At 54.9% G+C, this 22,116-nt stretch overlaps 2 protein-coding genes across 11 annotated transcripts; both read right to left on the bottom strand.

The window, feature by feature from the left end:
- Nucleotides 1-460: 460 nt before the first annotated feature.
- LOC136022390 (sperm-associated antigen 4 protein-like) lies at nucleotides 461-11,302 on the bottom strand. Of its 5 annotated transcripts, none has more exons than XM_065695571.1 (14): nucleotides 11,173-11,302; nucleotides 10,144-10,787; nucleotides 8,872-9,395; nucleotides 6,822-6,928; nucleotides 6,488-6,572; nucleotides 5,724-5,791; nucleotides 5,066-5,127; nucleotides 4,824-4,864; nucleotides 3,894-3,990; nucleotides 3,309-3,393; nucleotides 2,646-2,758; nucleotides 1,923-2,090; nucleotides 1,469-1,558; nucleotides 461-654 (listed from the first exon to the last, which is right to left on the bottom strand). In XM_065695571.1, the coding sequence occupies exons 3-14, from the start codon at nucleotides 8,991-8,993 to the stop codon at nucleotides 529-531; spliced, it is 1,164 nt and encodes a 387-aa protein (XP_065551643.1). In that variant the 5' UTR covers nucleotides 8,994-9,395; nucleotides 10,144-10,787; nucleotides 11,173-11,302; the 3' UTR covers nucleotides 461-528. The 5 variants fall into 5 exon arrangements, with proteins under 5 accessions (XP_065551643.1, XP_065551644.1, XP_065551646.1 ...); XM_065695572.1 differs by lacking the exon at nucleotides 11,173-11,302 and adding an exon at nucleotides 10,931-10,945; XM_065695574.1 differs by lacking the exon at nucleotides 1,469-1,558.
- A 299-nt stretch (nucleotides 11,303-11,601) lies between these two features.
- On the bottom strand, nucleotides 11,602-22,086 carry LOC136022389 (sperm-associated antigen 4 protein-like). Of its 6 annotated transcripts, XM_065695564.1 has the most exons (14): nucleotides 21,964-22,086; nucleotides 20,935-21,578; nucleotides 20,022-20,545; nucleotides 17,975-18,081; nucleotides 17,641-17,725; nucleotides 16,877-16,944; nucleotides 16,219-16,280; nucleotides 15,977-16,017; nucleotides 15,047-15,143; nucleotides 14,462-14,546; nucleotides 13,798-13,910; nucleotides 13,075-13,242; nucleotides 12,621-12,710; nucleotides 11,602-11,800 (listed from the first exon to the last, which is right to left on the bottom strand). In XM_065695564.1, exons 3-14 carry the CDS (start codon nucleotides 20,141-20,143, stop codon nucleotides 11,675-11,677), a joined length of 1,164 nt encoding a protein of 387 aa, XP_065551636.1. In that variant the 5' UTR covers nucleotides 20,144-20,545; nucleotides 20,935-21,578; nucleotides 21,964-22,086; the 3' UTR covers nucleotides 11,602-11,674. The 6 variants fall into 6 exon arrangements, with proteins under 6 accessions (XP_065551636.1, XP_065551641.1, XP_065551640.1 ...); XM_065695569.1 differs by lacking the exon at nucleotides 12,621-12,710; XM_065695568.1 differs by lacking the exon at nucleotides 20,022-20,545.
- Between the last annotated feature and the right edge of the window lie 30 nt (nucleotides 22,087-22,116).

Below are 22,116 nucleotides of genomic sequence, written 5' to 3'. Positions count from 1 at the left end.
CGAGACATCAAAGAGCTTTTCGGAAGATCTCACCTGTCCATCAGCTTTGGTCTCAGCTGCCCTGTGCTGGCTCTTTCAGCAGGAAGATGACTTCACCCAGACTGCTCCAACACGCAGCCCCTGGGGTGCAGGGACCCCGCTTGGAAGGACAACCCTAGGCTGGCTGCACAGCTGGCTGCACACCCCTGAAACCACCCCCAGGAGAAGGCAGCCATCACACACCCCCCTTTGATGGTGCAGTGGGGAATCTGATGATTCTCCAGGCCCGCTACTGGAAAACTAAAAGGGGGAGCTCACAAGCCCCTGGCAGCCCCAAGGAGCTGTCCCAAGGACTGTTGGTGACCCACATCCGCTGCTTGCAGTCTGCCCTGTAGCCACGTCAGCAGGTGCTCCTACCCATCCCCCCAGTGGACCTTCCTGCACACCCCGCTTTGGAGACAGATCTTCTACACCACTCTGATCTGACAAACCATTTATCACTCCTCCCTCATTCCTCTTTTTTATTTGTGTTCTTTTTCTTCTCTGGTTTCAGTTGAGGTTTTCTGGTTCTGCCATCTTCCCGTGAACCCGCACTCGATAAATGCAGGTGTAGGCTGGGTTTCCCCAGTTGCTCTTCACAGTAAGTTTGATGTGTGAAAAGGCTCTCTGTGTGTTCTGTGAAGAGAGTGACAAGAAAACTTGAGGCGTTAAGTGCGACAGTGCCATTGAGGTTCCTCCCCCTGCCTGCCCTGCTCCTGCTCCTGCTCCTGCTCCTGCTCCTGCTCAGGAACAGGCTTCCAAAAGTGGGTAGGAGTGGCTGTAGGCATCTGAGGCTCACTGCTGGTACCGGGGCTCCTGCAGAGACTGAAGGCATGGGAAGGGAGAAGGCACCCTCTGCAACCTGGCCTGCTGCGGACTGTGCCTCCCTTCCCTTTTCCCCTTTCCCTCGGCAGCTTGCTCTGTGCTGACAGAGAGGCTGGGGAGGTCCTCCTATGCGTGAGACGGTGTGAAACCCCATTAAGCTCCCGCTATGCTCTCTGCCTGCTTTCCTCCTGGCAGATGTGAGGGCATCAGGAGAAAAGGGACGTGTTGTGCTGGGAGGAAAGAACACTGTCCAGCCTGTCAGCAGGCCACAGGGTGGAGGGACAATGCTGCCCAGCAGCTTTCCCCACCAGGTATCCCTGTTTCTCTTGGCACGAAGATGTTGCTTTGGTGGAGAGGCCATGTGCGCAGCTGGCTATGCCGAAGGCAGCAGCTGCAGCCAGGGGTCTCTCAGGACTTAAGCTCCCACAGGAACAACCCTGCCCTTGCAAAACCGTTGCTGCTACCACCACCGCATGCTGCTCAGTCCTCCCAACTCCACCAGGCCTCGTCGGCAGTGGTCTGGGCCCCTGTGCCAGGGGAGGGAGCATTCACGCTCTTCCTGCCACGGCCTTGCGGGCACTCCTGGTTTTCTCCTGGCCATCTTGCCCTCGTGCACGGACCGTACCTTCAGAAGGAAGGTTTGAAGGGCCTCTTTTGCCACGTTGTACGTGAACATCCCAAGGAGAGTTTCCTCTTCTCTGTCTGCATGCACTCCCTCGAGGGAAAAGCACAAGGAGGAAGGAGAGAAGCTCAGACTTGTCCCAACAAAGAGGATGTTTGTGTGTGCCGGATCAGCACATACTGCACGGACTGTTATCTACTCAGCCTCTCCCAGGGCTCTAGCAGTAGTTGAGCACTGTCTCCACCTTGTGTTTTATTCAAGAACTCTGAGGTGCTCTCACCAGAATGAGTCTTGAGAGGGATGGACCCTGTAGAGCCCCTGAAGTATCCTGCAAATGCACTGCAGGGCTTAGGAGAAAGCAGGACACGAACCTCCAAGGAGGCACAAAGCAAGCAAGTTCCAGTCACACTTTCCCCCAGGGCCACATGCCAGCCAGAAGCACCCAGCAGAGACTTACAAAGACAGCGATGTCTCGGGGGGCACTGGTGACGGTCCCAGATGGAGAGACCTCTTTGTAGATGTGCTGCACACTGACAGCAGTCAGACGGGCTGCTGCTGGCAACCTGATGACCACCTGGCCCTGCTGCCCTTGTAAAGGCCAGCAGTTTCCTGGGGAAATATCCGGCTGCAATCAGAATGTGAGAGCAATGAAACGTGAGCCCATGTTCGGTTCAACACAGCTGCTCATGTAGCCTGAAGCACAGGTGCTGGTGTGTCTGTGGGGTCTATTCCAGCTTGAAAATGAGGCACGTGTGAGGAAATAGACAAAAGCAGCAGCCTCTCAGTATTATGGAAAGAGGGGAATACCTGTTACTAAGCCACCCTAGTCAGGGCCTTACAGATACACCTCTCTGCCCAGTGGCTCTGCAGAGGACCCCCTGCCTCACACCCTGAAAAGGAACTGTTAGGGGTGAGCATGGAACTGAGGTCACCAGGGAGAAAGTCATTCACCCAGCTGTGACTGAGGACTGTGGGCAAGATGCAGCAGTTGAGCTCTGTTCCCCTCCTGAGGGGAGCCACTGCTTTCTGTCAAGCCCAGCCCTGAGTTCAAGCTTTGGTTTCAGGCAACAGATCAGCACTGTGGGCTTGAGCATTACCACTGGACTGAGAGGACAACCCCTAAGGTCAGTCCCCAGCTTCGCAGGAAGGAAACGTGCACTGGTGATTTCTGCTACAATACCTCCAAAATCGTATCAGGAGGGTTGGGAGTGTGGAAGAACCATAAAACCCTGCAGACCCAATTCTCTTTGCAGGCATAAGTCTTCGAAGTTCTCTGCATGTCAATGGTGGCACCTGTAAGGAAGGGAGAGCAGGTGACTGCAAGAGGCCACGGACTAGGAGGACCCTGTGATCTGACCCTCTTTCTGATGCTGCTGGACAGCTCCAGCTGTCAGTCTCTCAGTCCTCTCTCTCCTCATCTCCATGCTGGTAGGGGTGCCTAGCTGCGCAGGACGACAGCACCCATATGCCTGGTGTCTGCTCCTCTCAGCGCCACAAGTAGAAGGTCTGAGGGTGCTGATGAATGACAGCAGACCAAAGCTGAGGGCTTGCTGTGTGGGCAATAAAGGATGACCCATCCGTTCCCTTTCCAAATGCATTGATGAGGAAGGGAGCCCCTCCATCAGCCCTGGAATGTGTGTGGGGCAGTGCCAGAGGCACCTGCGCAGAGGCGGGACCAGGAGGGAATCCAAGAGAGCCACTGCCACAGACTTGCTCTCGGACCTCAGGAAGCTTCCCGGCTTTCAGCTCCCCTGCTTTGGAGAGCAGCACCTGGAGGACATCCTCCTTTGGGGAGTGCTACAGACAAGTGCGTGGCAAGGAGAATGGGCTGCTGTGTCCATACCAGAACTTTTCAGGGCCCAGTCAGATCTTCCCATGTAGATTTCCGAAGCCAGCTCCAGCGCTGCGTGGTTCACCTCCTGCCTCTCCTGGGAAAGATACAAACAAGCACATCAGCAGGCAGTTCAGCATGGCTACCAGCACCCAGAAAGGCAAAGGGTCAGTGTCAGAAACACAAGGCAAGCCTTGTCCAGTAAGCTGAGAGACTGCGGCTGATGTGAGCCACGAGCACAGTATCTGTGGCCACGACCATGGGGTCCTCAGTCCCTTGTTCCCACCTTCCATGCTCAGGCCATGTCCACGATGGCTGGCTATGGGAGTGGGTCTGGGTCTCACTGCTGCTCAGGGCCCAGCCAGAGCAGCCACAGGTGCCCGTGCCAAGGGAAGGATGTTGGAAGACCCCCACTGCCTGAAGCACCAGTTAACCTGGGCCCAGAGAAGGGCCTGGGCAGTGCCAAAGCTCACCCAGCAATCCCCTGGCAAAGGCTGGCTTGCTGCGGTCAGCAGGCTGAGCCCACTACTAATCCCCAGTAGTGCTTCCTCAGGGCTTCTGCCCAGCCAAGCCTTCTTCTCCAAAATGCAGGGTTACCTTCTTCAAACTGCTTATCTCCGCCACCAGCTGAGCCACCTCCTCCAGCAGAAGCTGCAACGTTTGGGTTTGCTCTGTCAAAAGGGTGTGCAAGTTCCTGCAGGAACAGGAAAGCAGATGTTGTCAGAGAGCAGCCCATTCCCTTGGGAGTGTCTGAGCTCAGCAAGGAGCAGAGACATAGGGTCTTTCTGCTTTGTAAATGCTTTCCTTCCTCCCCAGGCTGAAAGAAAGGCAATGGCCAGAGGGAAGTACGGGAGCCGTGGCTGTTAGAAAAATGGGTGCAGGTAGCACAAGGTTGTCCTGGGTTCGGCTGTAGCAGTCATTTTTCCCCTTCTTAGTAGCTGGTGCAGCGCTGTGGTTTTGACTTTCAGCCTGGGAACAGCACTGATAACACCGATGTTTTCAGTTGCTGCTCAGTAATGTTTACTCTGACCAACGACTTTCTGAGTCTCATGCTTTGCCAGGGAGGAGGGGAAGCCGGAAGGAAGCAGAGACAGGACACCTGACTCAAACTAGCCAAAGGCGTATTCCATACCACAGCACGTCATGCCGAGTATAGAAACGGGGCAGTTACCCGGAAGGGCTAGATCACTGCTCTGGTCAGGCTGGGTACCAGGTCGGCGGATGGTGAGCGGTTGTATTCTCTTCCCTTGTTATTCCCTTTATCATTATCATTACTGCTGGTAGCAGCAGTGGTTTGTGTTATACCTTAGTTACTGGACTGTTCTTATCTCAACCCATGGGAGTTACATTCTTTCGATTCTTCTCCCCATCCCTCAGGGAGCGGGTGGAGAGAGAAGAGGGGGATTGAGCCAGCGGCTGCGTGAGCGAGCTGCTGCGTGGTTCTGAGTTACCGGCTGGGCTTAAACCATGACAGGTTGGCTGATGCTTCTGCACAGATCCAATTCCAGCTCAGGAAACATCTCTTACCTCAGCATCTTTGTTTCTGCTGCGGATGCCCATGTCAGATCCTGAAAGGGAAAAATGCTCTGTTAAGAGTATCCACCACCAGAGCTGCTGGGGCTTCCCAGGAGAGGCTTCCCTGGGAAGCCCCGGCAAGAGCTACTGCTTCTTTGGGGCACTCCGCGTGGACACAGAAAAGCCCGTGATTTAGCCAGCCACTGTCAGCAATGCTCCCTTGCAGGAGCTGCCTGTCCCAAAGGGTCACCAACCTCTCTCTGTGCCTTTGCCCGCATTGTCCACACTGGCAGTGAGGTCCCGCAGTAAACACCAGCTGCAATTCACACCACCAAGAGACAGTTACTTGATCTGGGTTGCTAGTGATCCCTGCAGTGCCGTGGTCTCCTCCTGGTTGCCTTGTGGATGGGGCAGCAAGTAAGCTGAGGAGGTGGAGAACTTGGCGTGCAGAGAGACGATGTGCCTCTGAGCGGAAGCCATCACCACAGGCTTCAGGGCATCGTGTAGCCATGAGCTTCAGGTGTGCTCGGCGACCCAGAGCTCTTCCCCGTATCCCCTTACTGCTTCTGTGAGCCCCGAGACGAGGCTGCATCAGCCAGGAGAGGTATCAGGAAGGGGTATCAGTCACCCTGCACAGCCCCTCTGGGTATCCCCCAGTTCAGGCTTGGAAATACGTACTCCCTTCTCTCGCAGGCTTGCAGACTAAGCAAGCCCTTTGGTCCTGTGGCCAGTGGAGCAGCATGGCTGGGAGGCTACCAGTCTTACTGGTAGTTGAAAAGCAAGTCCTCGCCAAGGACGCACTCCAGAAGCACTTGGACCATGCAGGGTTCCACACATATGGGCCAAAAAGAGAAGCTGGCATCCAGCACAACCAGGCTGTTAACTCTCAAATGTTTGCTCACGCAAACTCACCAAGAACCACCGGAAGCAAGAAGACAATGAATTTCAAGCACCTCTTCTTGTGCACAGCCATCTTTTGCCTGAAAAAGGAGGGTGTCCTATGTCTGTCAATGAGCCAGGTTTTGAGCAAACCAGCTGGATTACCACTTCCAGGCAGGAAAGCCACTGTTTTGGAAGCCTGCTGCTGACACACAGCTGCCAGGCAAGCACCCAGGAGGAGCACTTTCTGTCCACACCTTTCAAAACTGCCAGCAGCTCTTCCCCAAAAGAAGAACTACTCCCAGAAACTAGGGGCTGAGCAAATCAAGACTTCCGGCTCTGCACCCCTGGGTCTGGCTACACAGCAGTTTGTCCTACCATGACCAAAGTCTGGGCCTCTGGCGACTGTGTGGCAGTGAGACTGCCCAGGGGCTTTACTCTTGGCTCTCCCTGAGAATGGCCACAACATGAGCTGTGCTCCTGGGAGTGGGAAGCTGGCTGAGGAACACGCCTTGCTCTCCCCTTTGCTTGCACTGGCCCTCAGACATCTTTCTCCCCGTGTCCAACACAGAAACTCTTGGTACATATTCCTTTCCCCATCTTTGCTTTATAGCAAAGATGCAGCCTTCAGTGCAGGATGAGGAGGAAGTTGGCAACAGCAGCAGCAGTCCCCACTGCTCGAAGCACAGCTGGCAACACAGCCCAATTCTCACCCCCTCCCTCCCTGCACCCTGACCCCTGCAGCATGAGGCTACCGCCTCCCCAGAAGCCCAACGGCAGAAACGGGTAGTACATACACAGTGAAGATACACACGATCAGCAGGTATCTCCACAGGGATGCAAGGGTACCTGCCGGATGGCAAACAAGGCTGAAGACCGTCCCTAGGCAAAGAAACCAGAGAAACGTTAGGCCTCTCTCTTGAGGTCTCTTTTCCAGGATACTCAGCCAAGAGCGTTTTGGCTCTCTGCAGGGAGGCAAGCACCGAGTCCTAGGCACCACCTCTCTGGGGTGAAGAGCAGGGCAGCCTGCATTTCTCCAGCCACTTGTGACATTTTGCCAGACTTCTGGCACAGTGCAGCTCTCTGAGTCCACCCCAAGTACTTCGCAGCAAGAACCAGTGCTGAGCTTACTTGCAAGTGCTGTGGCCTTGTTATGACACTTTGGTGGCCCTGGAGCGGATGAGCTGCGAGTGGACTGAGAAAAGTGTTTCACCAGCTCCACCTCTGTGAAAAGGCTCCTGTGGGAGAAAAAAAAAAAAAAAAAAGATGCCAATTGCTCGCAGTGCTCACGCTGTGAGGGCCAAGGCCCTTGCCAGATCTAAGTCTGTGGAAGCCTCCCAAGAGATGTTCCAGCTGCAGCAAGAGAGGACAGCACGGCTGGGCTGCTTCCAGGGGACACCTCTCTCTTTCCCCCAGCCTTTGCTTTACAGGCCTGCAGTGGAGGAAGAGGAAAAAGCTGGTGGCAGCAGCAGCAGTCTCCACCACTGGAAGCACACCCTGATAATACATCTAAAACCGCTCCTACAATGCTCAATTGTTTAAGTGCCTTGAGGCTTGCAAACTCAGCTAAAAGTAGCCCATCCATACCATGGAAACATGTTATAATATGTACATGTGGTTCACAGATAAGCAGCTCTTGCAGGCAATCAAGAAGGACATCTGACACTGTGGTGTGGAGGATTGCTACAGTGAGAAAAAGATGAAGTATCACATCTTCATCATCCTCCGTGTGACCTGTGAATAACCCGAGGAAGGGAAGAGAGAAGAAGTAACGACCCCTAGGACCACCCGAGAGTTACCATGTATGCTCTAATAGGTAGTAACCTATGTCAGTTAATTCTGGGAAGAAATTATGCATAAGATTCCTGGGAATTATAAACGTATATGTATGAGATGAATTCTCATAAGCAAGAAACCTGTGAGAATCGACATGCATGCTTGGTGGAGCAATTCCCCCATGCATCGGGTGCCATAATATGTAATGCCTGCTTCTTAATGCTACATTTGATGAGAAACTGAACATGAGCCGGCAGCGTGTGCTCACAGCCCAGAGAGCCAACCGTATCCTTAGCCTGCATCAAAAGGAGAGTGACCAGCAGGTCGAAGGAGGTGATCTTGCCCCACTGCTCTTGTGAGACCTCACTTGGAGTATTGTGTGCAGTTCTGGTGTCCTCAACATAAAAAGGACATGGAACTGTTGGAACAAGTCCAGAGGAGGGCCGCAAGGATGATAAGGGCGCTTGATCACCTTCCGTATGAAGAGAGGCTGTGAAAGTTGGGGCTGTTCAGCCTGGAGAAGAGAAGGCTGCGTGGAGACCTCATAGCAGCCTTCCAGTACCTAAAGGGGGCCTCTAAGGATGCTGGGGAGGGACTCCTCATTAGGGACTGTAGTGACAGGACAAGGGGTAACAGGTTAAAACTTAAAGAGGGGAAGTTTAGGTTATATGTAAGGAAGAAGTTCTTTACTGTGAGGTTGGTGAGACACTGGAATGGGTTGCCCAAGGAAGTTGTGAATGCTCCGTCCCTGGCAATGTCCGAGGCCAGGCTGAATGGAGTCTTGGGTGACGTGGTTTAGTGCAGGATGTCCCTGCCCATGGCAGGGGGGCTGGAACTAGATGATCTTAAGGTCCTTTCCAACCCTAACTATTCTATTATTCTATGGTTGGTGTTAAGGAGTCTTATTCTACCAACTTTCGGTGACACCACAGCGCAGCCTGATTCTCTTCCCCTCCCTGCGTGTTCCCTGCCCCAACATGCCTCTCAGCAGCTCCTCTCAGTGGCTGTTCGCACAGGGGGCACGGACTGCTGCCCCCAAACACTATCCCCCACCTCTTTCCTGGTGCTGACCTCTCCTCCCCATGCAGCCTCCCTCTGTCAGTCAGTCAGGTCCCAGGAGACCAACCTGAGGTGCCAGCGTCTGGGACCCCCCTCTCCCGGGCAAAGCTGGGCTCCAACCCTCACAGCGTAAGGAAGCCCCTGCTGCACACTGCCTTTTGGCTGGGAGAGCAAGCCATGCCTTCAGCCAAGGCTCACCAGAAAGGGGCTTGGCAATGCACAGGGCTCTTGTGCAGAAGCATCTGTCAGCTTCCCCATGCTGATCCATAACCTTCTGGCTGTATTAGGCCATATCCCAGCTACCATCCTAACCCGATGCCCCATGCAGGAGCAGCCGACTTCGTACCTACTCGCCTGGCAGTGGCTCTGCCCTGCAGCCTCTCCTGCTGACTGTTGGTCAGTCTTGCTCTCAAAGGAGACATTTAAGCTCCCTTGGCCTCTTTTCTGTGGTGCCTTTCTCCTTGACATCTCTGGGCAAAGGCAGCCTCCCTGCTCAGCTCTTCCACCTAAGCCTCAGCACTCTGGGCTCCTCAGGCAAAACCAGCTCCAGCAGCAGCTCCGCACTGCCCTTCCACAGGAGTGTCCCTGCCCGGGGCGACAGTCCCGTGCAGCTGTGGGCTCCTCCCCTGCCCCACAAGGCTATATGGCTGCCCAGTTCTGACTCCAGAGTGGCGGCTCTGACGTCACAGTGGGGCTGAGCAGGGCTCCCTCTGGGCTCGCCTGGGGCAACATGGGAGTTGCCTCCCCTTAGGAATAATAAAAAACACTCCCCAGGGGCTGGTCTCTTGCCTTCAGCTGCAGTGCGAAGGGGTGTGCATGGCTGAGGATGACTGGCTGTCTTCATTCCATGTCCGTGCCTCAGCCAAAACCCTGCAAGGTGAGGACGAAGGGAGAGGACAGTGTGAGCAAGGCACAGAACTCTGACTGCATCATGTCACTTGACTGGAGCTAAACACTGGCCTGTGAATGCAGCACAGCCCTTCCCTACATGCTCTCTCCCAGGACTGCGTGTCTGGCAGGAACAGGGGTTTCCCCAAGGACACAGCCCACCTCAACACTCCTTTTTGCAGTGCACACAGGTGGCTTCTCTGAAGGGTGTAGCCAGAAACGCAGATCCTTTGCATGACCTTTGCCATGGGTTAAATACCACAGACAAGTCCCCCGGAACACCAGCAGTTAAGGAGAGAGAATCACAAATTACAGTCTGAAAGAATCTTAGAAGTCAGGGACCTCTCTGAATAGGAACCTGGAGATGTTACGGAATGTGCTCTGGTGACCAAGCTTGTGCTCACTGCTGGGGAGACCCACAGAGAAAAGGCTGAGTGGGAGGAGGGCTCAGGACTCACCCTGCTCCCCTGGGACAAGCCCTGTCTCAAAAGGTCTCCCAGAGCTGCCCTGGGACAGGATCTTCCCTCAACCCTCAGGTGTCATGCAGCATGCAGGAGCACACAGAGAGGGGATGTCCCTGTCTTGGACAGGAAGAACTGGTGAGACGAAGCTCCTCTCTTGGGCCCAGGACCTTGCTGCTCTCCCCGCAGACCCCAGCCCAGGGGGTGAGCCATGGGTGGGGGAGTAAGGGGGAAAAACCTGGCAGATGTGCCCCATGGAGGGGACTCACCGAACACGGGCAACTGAACCTTTCCTGCTTCTTCCGTGCTGAGCTGTAAGCGATCTCCTCATACACGGCCTCAGGGAAGGGCTCCCAAGCTCTCCCAGAGCTTCTGGACAGTGGCAGAACTGTCCCAGAACAGGCAGAGAGGGGACAGGAACCCACTCTGCTCCCCCGGCTTTGGTCCTTTGGGCATTGCCTTAGCAGAGGGAAGTGACAAAGTCCCACAGTGTGCAGCCAAGAACTGGGAAACCCTCTGGCGCAAGCAGCTGCTGCCACTGTGGACACCAGCTGTGCTGCCCGGGAGGGTCCCATCATGCAGGGGTTGGCAGATGGACACATAGTGGTTGTAGGGCATGATGGTGAGAAGATAAAACTCGTCTGTGTTTGAGGAGAGAAAGAAAAAGACCTGGGCAGCGCATCCCAGGAAGAAGGTGGCCCTGGTGTTCCAGAGGGAACTGGCAATCGGTTTAGTGACAGTGGTGGACATGGAGCACAGGTCCAGCAGGGGCAGGTCGAGGAGGAAGAAGTACATGGGGTGTGGAGGCGCTGGTTGCAGGCTGTGGTGGGGATGATGAGTTCATTGCCCAGGAGCACAGCCAGGTAGATGCCGAGGAAGAGTCAGACCTGCAAGAGCTGCAGCTCCCACGTGTCTGCAAATGGCAGGAGGAGGAAGTGGGTTACAGAGCTGCCACTGGACATCTGCTTCATCTTGTTATGGGGGGCTTTCCAAAAGGGAAAAGACAGTGACAATTTAGGGGAGAATTCTCTGAGTGAAACCTAATGCGTTTCTCACAGAACACCCTGGAAATGCCTCTTCTCTGGTTTCAGGAAGACCTTTGGCAGGTGCCTTCCATGAGCTCTGGTTGGTGCAGGCTGAGGGTGTCACTGGAAGGAGGGGGCTCTGCTGGGGGCTCTGGTAGAGCCAGTCCTGCCTTCCAGCAGTAAGGAAATAGGAACATGGCGGGAGCGCATATGGGGGTGTTGTGTCAGATGAAATTCACACGAGACATCAAAGAGCTTTTCGGAAGATCTCACCTGTCCATCAGCTTTGGTCTCAGCTGCCCTGTGCTGGCTCTTTCAGCAGGAAGATGACTTCACCCAGACTGCTCCAACACGCAGCCCCTGGGGTGCAGGGACCCCGCTTGGAAGGACAACCCTGGGCACCCCTGGCTGCACAGCTGGCTGCACATCCCTGAAACCACCCCCAGGAGAAGGCAGCCATCACACACACCCCCCTTTGATGGTGCAGTGGGGAATCTGATGCTTCTCCAGGCCCGCTACTGGGAAACTAAAAGGGGGAGCTCACAAGCCCCTGGCAGCCCCAAGGAGCTGTCCCAAGGACTGTTGGTGACCCACATCCGCTGCTTGCAGTCTGCCCTGTAGCCACGTCAGCAGGTGCTCCTACCCATCCCCCCAGTGGACCTTCCTGCACACCCCGCTTTGGAGACAGATCTTCTACACCACTCTGATCTGACAAACCATTTATCACTCCTCCCCCATTCCTCTTTTTTATTTGTGTTCTTTTTCTTCTCTGGTTTCAGTTGAGGTTTTCTGGTTCTGCCATCTTCCCGTGAACCCGCACTCGATAAATGCAGGTGTAGGCTGGGTTTCCCCAGTTGCTCTTCACAGTAAGTTTGATGTGTGAAAAGGCTCTCTGTGTGTTCTGTGAAGAGAGTGACAAGAAAACTTGAGGCGTTAAGTGCGACAGTGCCATTGAGGTTCCTCCCCCTGCCTGCCCTGCTCCTGCTCCTGCTCCTGCTCCTGCTCCTGCTCCTGCTCAGGAACAGGCTTCCAAAAGTGGGTAGGAGTGGCTGTAGGCATCTGAGGCTCACTGCTGGTACCGGGGCTCCTGCAGAGACTGAAGGCATGGGAAGGGAGAAGGCACCCTCTGCAACCTGGCCTGCTGCGGACTGTGCCTCCCTTCCCTTTTCCCCTTTCCCTCGGCAGCTTGCTCTGTGCTGACAGAGAGGCTGGGGAGGTCCTCCTATGCGTGAGACGGTGTGAAACCCCATTAAGCTCCCGCTATGCTCTCTGCCTGCTTTCCTCCTGGCAGATGTGAGGGCATCAGGAGAAAAGGGACGTGTTGTGCTGGGAGGAAAGAACACTGTCCAGCCTGTCAGCAGGCCACAGGGTGGAGGGACAATGCTGCCCAGCAGCTTTCCCCACCAGGTATCCCTGTTTCTCTTGGCACGAAGATGTTGCTTTGGTGGAGAGGCCATGTGCGCAGCTGGCTATGCCAAAGGCAGCAGCTGCAGCCAGGGGTCTCTCAGGACTTAAGCTCCCACAGGAACAACTCTGCCCTTGCAAAACCGTTGCTGCTACCACCACCGCATGCTGCTCAGTCCTCCCAACTCCACCAGGCCTCGTCGGCAGTGGTCTGGGCCCCTGTGCCAGGAGAGGGAGCATTCACGCTCTTCCTGCCACGGCCTTGCGGGCACTCCTGGTTTTCTCCTGGCCATCTTGCCCTCGTGCACGGACCGTACCTTCAGAAGGAAGGTTTGAAGGGCCTCTTTTGCCACGTTGTACGTGAACATCCCAAGGAGAGTTTCCTCTTCTCTGTCTGCATGCACTCCCTCGAGGGAAAAGCACAAGGAGGAAGGAGAGAAGCTCAGACTTGTCCCAACAAAGAGGATGTTTGTGTGTGCCGGATCAGCACATACTGCACGGACTGTTATCTACTCAGCCTCTCCCAGGGCTCTAGCAGTAGTTGAGCACTGTCTCCACCTTGTGTTTTATTCAAGAACTCTGAGGTGCTCTCACCAGAATGAGTCTTGAGAGGGATGGACCCTGTAGAGCCCCTGAAGTATCCTGCAAATGCACTGCAGGGCTTAGGAGAAAGCAGGACACGAACCTCCAAGGAGGCACAAAGCAAGCAAGTTCCAGTCACACTTTCCCCCAGGGCCACATGCCAGCCAGAAGCACCCAGCAGAGACTTACAAAGACAGCGATGTCTCGGGGGGCACTGGTGACGGTCCCAGATGGAGAGACCTCTTTGTAGATGTGCTGCACACTGACAGCAGTCAGACGGGCTGCTGCTGGCAACCTGATGACCACCTGGCCCTGCTGCCCTTGTAAAGGCCAGCAGTTTCCTGGGGAAATATCCGGCTGCAATTAGAATGTGAGAGCAATGAAACGTGAGCCCATGTTCGGTTCAACACAGCTGCTCATGTAGCCTGAAGCACAGGTGCTGGTGTGTCTGTGGGGTCTATTCCAGCTTGAAAATGAGGCACGTGTGAGGAAATAGACAAAAGCAGCAGCCTCTCAGTATTATGGAAAGAGGGGAATACCTGTTACTAAGCCACCCTAGTCAGGGCCTTACAGATACACCTCTCTGCCCAGTGGCTCTGCAGAGGACCCCCTGCCTCACACCCTGAAAAGGAACTGTTAGGGGTGAGCATGGAACTGAGGTCACCAGGGAGAAAGTCACTCACCCAGCTGTGACTGAGGACTGTGGGCAAGATGCAGCAGTTGAGCTCTGTTCCCCTCCTGAGGGGGGCCACTGCTTTCTGTCAAGCCCAGCCCTGAGTTCAAGCTTTGGTTTCAGGCAACAGATCAGCACTGTGGGCTTGAGCATTACCACTGGACTGAGAGGACAACCCCTAAGGTCAGTCCCCAGCTTCGCAGGAAGGAAACGTGCACTGGTGATTTCTGCTACAATACCTCCAAAATCGTATCAGGAGGGTTGGGAGTGTGGAAGAACCATAAAACCCTGCAGACCCAATTCTCTTTGCAGGCATAAGTCTTCGAAGTTCTCTGCATGTCAATGGTGGCACCTGTAAGGAAGGGAGAGCAGGTGACTGCAAGAGGCCACGGACTAGGAGGACCCTGTGATCTGACCCTCTTTCTGATGCTGCTGGACAGCTCCAGCTGTCAGTCTCTCAGTCCTCTCTCTCCTCATCTCCATGCTGGTAGGGGTGCCTAGCTGCACAGGACGACAGCACCCATATGCCTGGTGTCTGCTCCTCTCAGCACCACAAGTAGAAGGTCTGAGGGTGCTGATGAATGACAGCAGACCAAAGCTGAGGGGCTTGCTGTGTGGGCAATAAAGGATGACCCATCCGTTCCCTTTCCAAATGCATTGATGAGGAAGGGAGCCCCTCCATCAGCCCTGGAATGTGTGTGGGGCAGTGCCAGAGGCACCTGCGCAGAGGCGGGACCAGGAGGGAATCCAAGAGAGCCACTGCCACAGACTTGCTCTCGGACCTCAGGAAGCTTCCCGGCTTTCAGCTCCCCTGCTTTGGAGAGCAGCACCTGGAGGACATCCTCCTTTGGGGAGTGCTACAGACAAGTGCGTGGCAAGGAGAATGGGCTGCTGTGTCCATACCAGAACTTTTCAGGGCCCAGTCAGATCTTCCCATGTAGATTTCCGAAGCCAGCTCCAGCGCTGCCTGGTTCACCTCCTGCCTCTCCTGGGAAAGATACAAACAAGCACATCAGCAGGCAGTTCAGCATGGCTACCAGCACCCAGAAAGGCAAAGGGTCAGTGTCAGAAACACAAGGCAAGCCTTGTCCAGTAAGCTGAGAGACTGCGGCTGATGTGAGCCACGAGCACAGTATCTGTGGCCACGACCATGGGGTCCTCAGTCCCTTGTTCCCACCTTCCATGCTCAGGCCATGTCCACGATGGCTGGCTATGGGAGTGGGTCTGGGTCTCACTGCTGCTCAGGGCCCAGCCAGAGCAGCCACAGGTGCCCGTGCCAAGGGAAGGATGTTGGAAGACCCCCACTGCCTGAAGCACCAGTTAACCTGGGCCCAGAGAAGGGCCTGGGCAGTGCCAAAGCTCACCCAGCAATCCCCTGGCAAAGGCTGGCTTGCTGCGGTCAGCAGGCTGAGCCCACTACTAATCCCCAGTAGTGCTTCCTCAGGGCTTCTGCCCAGCCAAGCCTTCTTCTCCAAAATGCAGGGTTACCTTCTTCAAACTGCTTATCTCCGCCACCAGCTGAGCCACCTCCTCCAGCAGAAGCTGCAACGTTTGGGTTTGCTCTGTCAAAAGGGTGTGCAAGTTCCTGCAGGAACAGGAAAGCAGATGTTGTCAGAGAACAGCCCATTCCCTTGGGAGTGTCTGAGCTCAGCAAGGAGCAGAGACATAGGGTCTTTCTGCTTTGTAAATGCTTTCCTTCCTCCCCAGGCTGAAAGAAAGGCAATGGCCAGAGGGAAGTACGGGAGCCGTGGCTGTTAGAAAAATGGGTGCAGGTAGCACAAGGTTGTCCTGGGTTCGGCTGTAGCAGTCATTTTTCTCCTTCTTAGTAGCTGGTGCAGCGCTGTGGTTTTGACTTTCAGCCTGGGAACAGCACTGATAACACCGATGTTTTCAGTTGCTGCTCAGTAATGTTTACTCTGACCAACGACTTTCTGAGTCTCATGCTTTGCCAGGGAGGAGGGGAAGCCGGAAGGAAGCAGAGACAGGACACCTGACTCAAACTAGCCAAAGGCGTATTCCATACCACAGCACGTCATGCCGAGTATAGAAACGGGGCAGTTACCCGGAAGGGCTAGATCACTGCTCTGGTCAGGCTGGGTACCAGGTCGGCGGATGGTGAGCGGTTGTATTCTCTTCCCTTGTTATTCCCTTTATCATTATCATTACTGCTGGTAGCAGCAGTGGTTTGTGTTATACCTTAGTTACTGGACTGTTCTTATCTCAACCCATGGGAGTTACATTCTTTCGATTCTTCTCCCCATCCCTCAGGGAGCGGGTGGAGAGAGAAGAGGGGGATTGAGCCAGCGGCTGCGTGAGCGAGCTGCTGCGTGGTTCTGAGTTACCGGCTGGGCTTAAACCATGACAGGTTGGCTGATGCTTCTGCACAGATCCAATTCCAGCTCAGGAAACATCTCTTACCTCAGCATCTTTGTTTCTGCTGCGGATGCCCATGTCAGATCCTGAAAGGGAAAAATGCTCTGTTAAGAGTATCCACCACCAGAGCTGCTGGGGCTTCCCAGGAGAGGCTTCCCTGGGAAGCCCCGGCAAGAGCTACTGCTTCTTTGGGGCACTCCGCGTGGACACAGAAAAGCCCGTGATTTAGCCAGCCACTGTCAGCAATGCTCCCTTGCAGGAGCTGCCTGTCCCAAAGGGTCACCAACCTCTCTCTGTGCCTTTGCCCGCATTGTCCACACTGGCAGTGAGGTCCCGCAGTAAACACCAGCTGCAATTCACACCACCAAGAGACAGTTACTTGATCTGGGTTGCTAGTGATCCCTGCAGTGCCGTGGTCTCCTCCTGGTTGCCTTGTGGATGGGGCAGCAAGTAAGCTGAGGAGGTGGAGAACTTGGCGTGCAGAGAGACGATGTGCCTCTGAGCGGAAGCCATCACCACAGGCTTCAGGGCATCGTGTAGCCATGAGCTTCAGGTGTGCTCGGCGACCCAGAGCTCTTCCCCGTATCCCCTTACTGCTTCTGTGAGCCCCGAGACGAGGCTGCATCAGCCAGGAGAGGTATCAGGAAGGGGTATCAGTCACCCTGCACAGCCCCTCTGGGTATCCCCCAGTTCAGGCTTGGAAATACGTACTCCCTTCTCTCGCAGGCTTGCAGACTAAGCAAGCCCTTTGGTCCTGTGGCCAGTGGAGCAGCATGGCTGGGAGGCTACCAGTCTTACTGGTAGTTGAAAAGCAAGTCCTCGCCAAGGACGCACTCCAGAAGCACTTGGACCATGCAGGGTTCCACACATATGGGCCAAAAAGAGAAGCTGGCATCCAGCACAACCAGGCTGTTAACTCTCAAATGTTTGCTCACGCAAACTCACCAAGAACCACCGGAAGCAAGAAGACAATGAATTTCAAGCACCTCTTCTTGTGCACAGCCATCTTTTGCCTGAAAAAGGAGGGTGTCCTATGTCTGTCAATGAGCCAGGTTTTGAGCAAACCAGCTGGATTACCACTTCCAGGCAGGAAAGCCACTGTTTTGGGAGCCTGCTGCTGACACACAGCTGCCAGGCAAGCACCCAGGAGGAGCACTTTCTGTCCACACCTTTCAAAACTGCCAGCAGCTCTTCCCCAAAAGAAGAACTACTCCCAGAAACTAGGGGCTGAGCAAATCAAGACTTCCGGCTCTGCACCCCTGGGTCTGGCTACACAGCAGTTTGTCCTACCATGACCAAAGTCTGGGCCTCTGGCGACTGTGTGGCAGTGAGACTGCCCAGGGGCTTTACTCTTGGCTCTCCCTGAGAATGGCCACAACATGAGCTGTGCTCCTGGGAGTGGGAAGCTGGCTGAGGAACACGCCTTGCTCTCCCCTTTGCTTGCACTGGCCCTCAGACATCTTTCTCCCCGTGTCCAACACAGAAACTCTTGGTACATATTCCTTTCCCCATCTTTGCTTTATAGCAAAGATGCAGCCTTCAGTGCAGGATGAGGAGGAAGTTGGCAACAGCAGCAGCAGTCCCCACTGCTCGAAGCACAGCTGGCAACACAGCCCAATTCTCACCCCCTCCCTCCCTGCACCCTGACCCCTGCAGCATGAGGCTACCGCCTCCCCAGAAGCCCAACGGCAGAAACGGGTAGTACATACACAGTGAAGATACACACGATCAGCAGGTATCTCCACAGGGATGCAAGGGTACCTGCCGGATGGCAAACAAGGCTGAAGACCGTCCCTAGGCAAAGAAACCAGAGAAACGTTAGGCCTCTCTCTTGAGGTCTCTTTTCCAGGATACTCAGCCAAGAGCGTTTTGGCTCTCTGCAGGGAGGCAAGCACCGAGTCCTAGGCACCACCTCTCTGGGGTGAAGAGCAGGGCAGCCTGCATTTCTCCAGCCACTTGTGACATTTTGCCAGACTTCTGGCACAGTGCAGCTCTCTGAGTCCACCCCAAGTACTTCGCAGCAAGAACCAGTGCTGAGCTTACTTGCAAGTGCTGTGGCCTTGTTATGACACTTTGGTGGCCCTGGAGCGGATGAGCTGCGAGTGGACTGAGAAAAGTGTTTCACCAGCTCCACCTCTGTGAAAAGGCTCCTGTGGGAGAAAAAAAAAAAAAAAGATGCCAATTGCTCGCAGTGCTCACGCTGTGAGGGCCAAGGCCCTTGCCAGATCTAAGTCTGTGGAAGCCTCCCAAGAGATGTTCCAGCTGCAGCAAGAGAGGACAGCACGGCTGGGCTGCTTCCAGGGGACACCTCTCTCTTTCCCCCAGCCTTTGCTTTACAGGCCTGCAGTGGAGGAAGAGGAAAAAGCTGGTGGCAGCAGCAGCAGTCTCCACCACTGGAAGCACACCCTGATAATACATCTAAAACCGCTCCTACAATGCTCAATTGTTTAAGTGCCTTGAGGCTTGCAAACTCAGCTAAAAGTAGCCCATCCATACCATGGAAACATGTTATAATATGTACATGTGGTTCACAGATAAGCAGCTCTTGCAGGCAATCAAGAAGGACATCTGACACTGTGGTGTGGAGGATTGCTACAGTGAGAAAAAGATGAAGTATCACATCTTCATCATCCTCCGTGTGACCTGTGAATAACCCGAGGAAGGGAAGAGAGAAGAAGTAACGACCCCTAGGACCACCCGAGAGTTACCATGTATGCTCTAATAGGTAGTAACCTATGTCAGTTAATTCTGGGAAGAAATTATGCATAAGATTCCTGGGAATTATAAACGTATATGTATGAGATGAATTCTCATAAGCAAGAAACCTGTGAGAATCGACATGCATGCTTGGTGGAGCAATTCCCCCATGCATCGGGTGCCATAATATGTAATGCCTGCTTCTTAATGCTACATTTGATGAGAAACTGAACATGAGCCGGCAGCGTGTGCTCACAGCCCAGAGAGCCAACCGTACCCTTAGCCTGCATCAAAAGGAGAGTGACCAGCAGGTCGAAGGAGGTGATCTTGCCCCACTGCTCTTGTGAGACCTCACTTGGAGTATTGTGTGCAGTTCTGGTGTCCTCAACATAAAAAGGACATGGAACTGTTGGAACAAGTCCAGAGGAGGGCCGCAAGGATGATAAGGGCGCTTGATCACCTTCCGTATGAAGAGAGGCTGTGAAAGTTGGGGCTGTTCAGCCTGGAGAAGAGAAGGCTGCGTGGAGACCTCATAGCAGCCTTCCAGTACCTAAAGGGGGCCTCTAAGGATGCTGGGGAGGGACTCCTCATTAGGGACTGTAGTGACAGGACAAGGGGTAACAGGTTAAAACTTAAAGAGGGGAAGTTTAGGTTATATGTAAGGAAGAAGTTCTTTACTGTGAGGTTGGTGAGACACTGGAATGGGTTGCCCAAGGAAGTTGTGAATGCTCCGTCCCTGGCAATGTCCGAGGCCAGGCTGAATGGAGTCTTGGGTGACGTGGTTTAGTGCAGGATGTCCCTGCCCATGGCAGGGGGGCTGGAACTAGATGATCTTAAGGTCCTTTCCAACCCTAACTATTCTATTATTCTATGGTTGGTGTTAAGGAGTCTTATTCTACCAACTTTCGGTGACACCACAGCGCAGCCTGATTCTCTTCCCCTCCCTGCGTGTTCCCTGCCCCAACATGCCTCTCAGCAGCTCCTCTCAGTGGCTGTTCGCACAGGGGGCACGGACTGCTGCCCCCAAACACTATCCCCCACCTCTTTCCTGGTGCTGACCTCTCCTCCCCATGCAGCCTCCCTCTGTCAGTCAGTCAGGTCCCAGGAGACCAACCTGAGGTGCCAGCGTCTGGGACCCCCCTCTCCCGGGCAAAGCTGGGCTCCAACCCTCACAGCGTAAGGAAGCCCCTGCTGCACACTGCCTTTTGGCTGGGAGAGCAAGCCATGCCTTCAGCCAAGGCTCACCAGAAAGGGGCTTGGCAATGCACAGGGCTCTTGTGCAGAAGCATCTGTCAGCTTCCCCATGCTGATCCATAACCTTCTGGCTGTATTAGGCCATATCCCAGCTACCATCCTAACCCGATGCCCCATGCAGGAGCAGCCGACTTCGTACCTACTCGCCTGGCAGTGGCTCTGCCCTGCAGCCTCTCCTGCTGACTGTTGGTCAGTCTTGCTCTCAAAGGAGACATTTAAGCTCCCTTGGCCTCTTTTCTGTGGTGCCTTTCTCCTTGACATCTCTGGGCAAAGGCAGCCTCCCTGCTCAGCTCTTCCACCTAAGCCTCAGCACTCTGGGCTCCTCAGGCAAAACCAGCTCCAGCAGCAGCTCCGCACTGCCCTTCCACAGGAGTGTCCCTGCCCGGGGCGACAGTCCCGTGCAGCTGTGGGCTCCTCCCCTGCCCCACAAGGCTATATGGCTGCCCAGTTCTGACTCCAGAGTGGCGGCTCTGACGTCACAGTGGGGCTGAGCAGGGCTCCCTCTGGGCTCGCCTGGGGCAACATGGGAGTTGCCTCCCCTTAGGAATAATAAAAAACACTCCCCAGGGGCTGGTCTCTTGCCTTCAGCTGCAGTGCGAAGGGGTGTGCATGGCTGAGGATGACTGGCTGTCTTCATTCCATGTCCGTGCCTCAGCCAAAACCCTGCAAGGTGAGGACGAAGGGAGAGGACAGTGTGAGCAAGGCACAGAACTCTGACTGCATCATGTCACTTGACTGGAGCTAAACACTGGCCTGTGAATGCAGCACAGCCCTTCCCTACATGCTCTCTCCCAGGTCTGCGTGTCTCAAAAGGTCTCCCAGAGCTGCCCTGGGACAGGATCTTCCCTCAACCCTCAGGTGTCATGCAGCATGCAGGAGCACACAGAGAGGGGATGTCCCTGTCTTGGACAGGAAGAACTGGTGAGACGAAGATCCTCTCTTGGGCCCAGGACCTTGCTGCTCTCCCCGCAGACCCTAGCCCAGGGGGTGAGCCATGGGTGGGGGAGTAAGGGGGAAAAACCTGGCAGATGTGCCCCATGGAGGGGACTCACCGAACACGGGCAACTGAACCTTTCCTGCTTCTTCCGTGCTGAGCTGTAAGCGATCTCCTCATACACGGCCTCAGGGAAGGGCTCCCAAGCTCTCCCAGAGCTTCTGGACAGTGGCAGAACTGTCCCAGAACAGGCAGAGAGGGGACAGGAACCCACTCTGCTCCCCCGGCTTTGGTCCTTTGGGCATTGCCTTAGCAGAGGGAAGTGACAAAGTCCCACAGTGTGCAGCCAAGAACTGGGAAACCCTCTGGCGCAAGCAGCTGCTGCCACTGTGGACACCAGCTGTGCTGCCCGGGAGGGTCCCATCATGCAGGGGTTGGCAGATGGACACATAGTGGTTGTAGGGCATGATGGTGAGAAGATAAAACTCGTCTGTGTTTGAGGAGAGAAAGAAAAAGACCTGGGCAGCGCATCCCAGGAAGAAGGTGGCCCTGGTGTTCCAGAGGGAACTGGCAATCGGTTTAGTGACAGTGGTGGACATGGAGCACAGGTCCAGCAGGGGCAGGTCGAGGAGGAAGAAGTACATGGGGTGTGGAGGCGCTGGTTGCAGGCTGTGGTGGGGATGATGAGTTCATTGCTCAGGAGCACAGCCAGGTAGATGCCGAGGAAGAGTCAGACCTGCAAGAGCTGCAGCTCCCACGTGTCTGCAAATGGCAGGAGGAGGAAGTGGGTTACAGAGCTGCCACTGGACATTTGCTTCATCTTGTTATGGGGGGCTTTCCAAAAGGGAAAAGACAGTGACAATTTAGGGGAGAATTCTCTGAGTGAAACCTAATGCGTTTCTCACAGAACACCCTGGAAATGCCTCTTCTCTGGTTTCAGGAAGACCTTTGGCAGGTGCCTTCCATGAGCTCTGGTTGGTGCAGGCTGAGGGTGTCACTGGAAGGAGGGGGCTCTGCTGGGGGCTCTGGTAGAGCCAGTCCTGCCTTCCAGCAGTAAGGAAATAGGAACATGGCGGGAGCGCATATGGGGGTGTTGTGTCAGATGAAATTCACACGAGACATCAAAGAGCTTTTCGGAAGATCTCACCTGTCCATCAGCTTTGGTCTCAGCTGCCCTGTGCTGGCTCTTTCAGCAGGAAGATGACTTCACCCAGACTGCTCCAACACGCAGCCCCTGGGGTGCAGGGACCCCGCTTGGAAGGACAACCCTGGGCACCCCTGGCTGCACAGCTGGCTGCAC

This window comes from Lathamus discolor, chromosome 15 (genome assembly GCF_037157495.1).
Source record: "Lathamus discolor isolate bLatDis1 chromosome 15, bLatDis1.hap1, whole genome shotgun sequence".
NCBI classification, from domain to species: Eukaryota; Metazoa; Chordata; class Aves; order Psittaciformes; family Psittacidae; genus Lathamus; species Lathamus discolor.
This window is presented reverse-complemented; position numbering and strand designations above follow the sequence as displayed.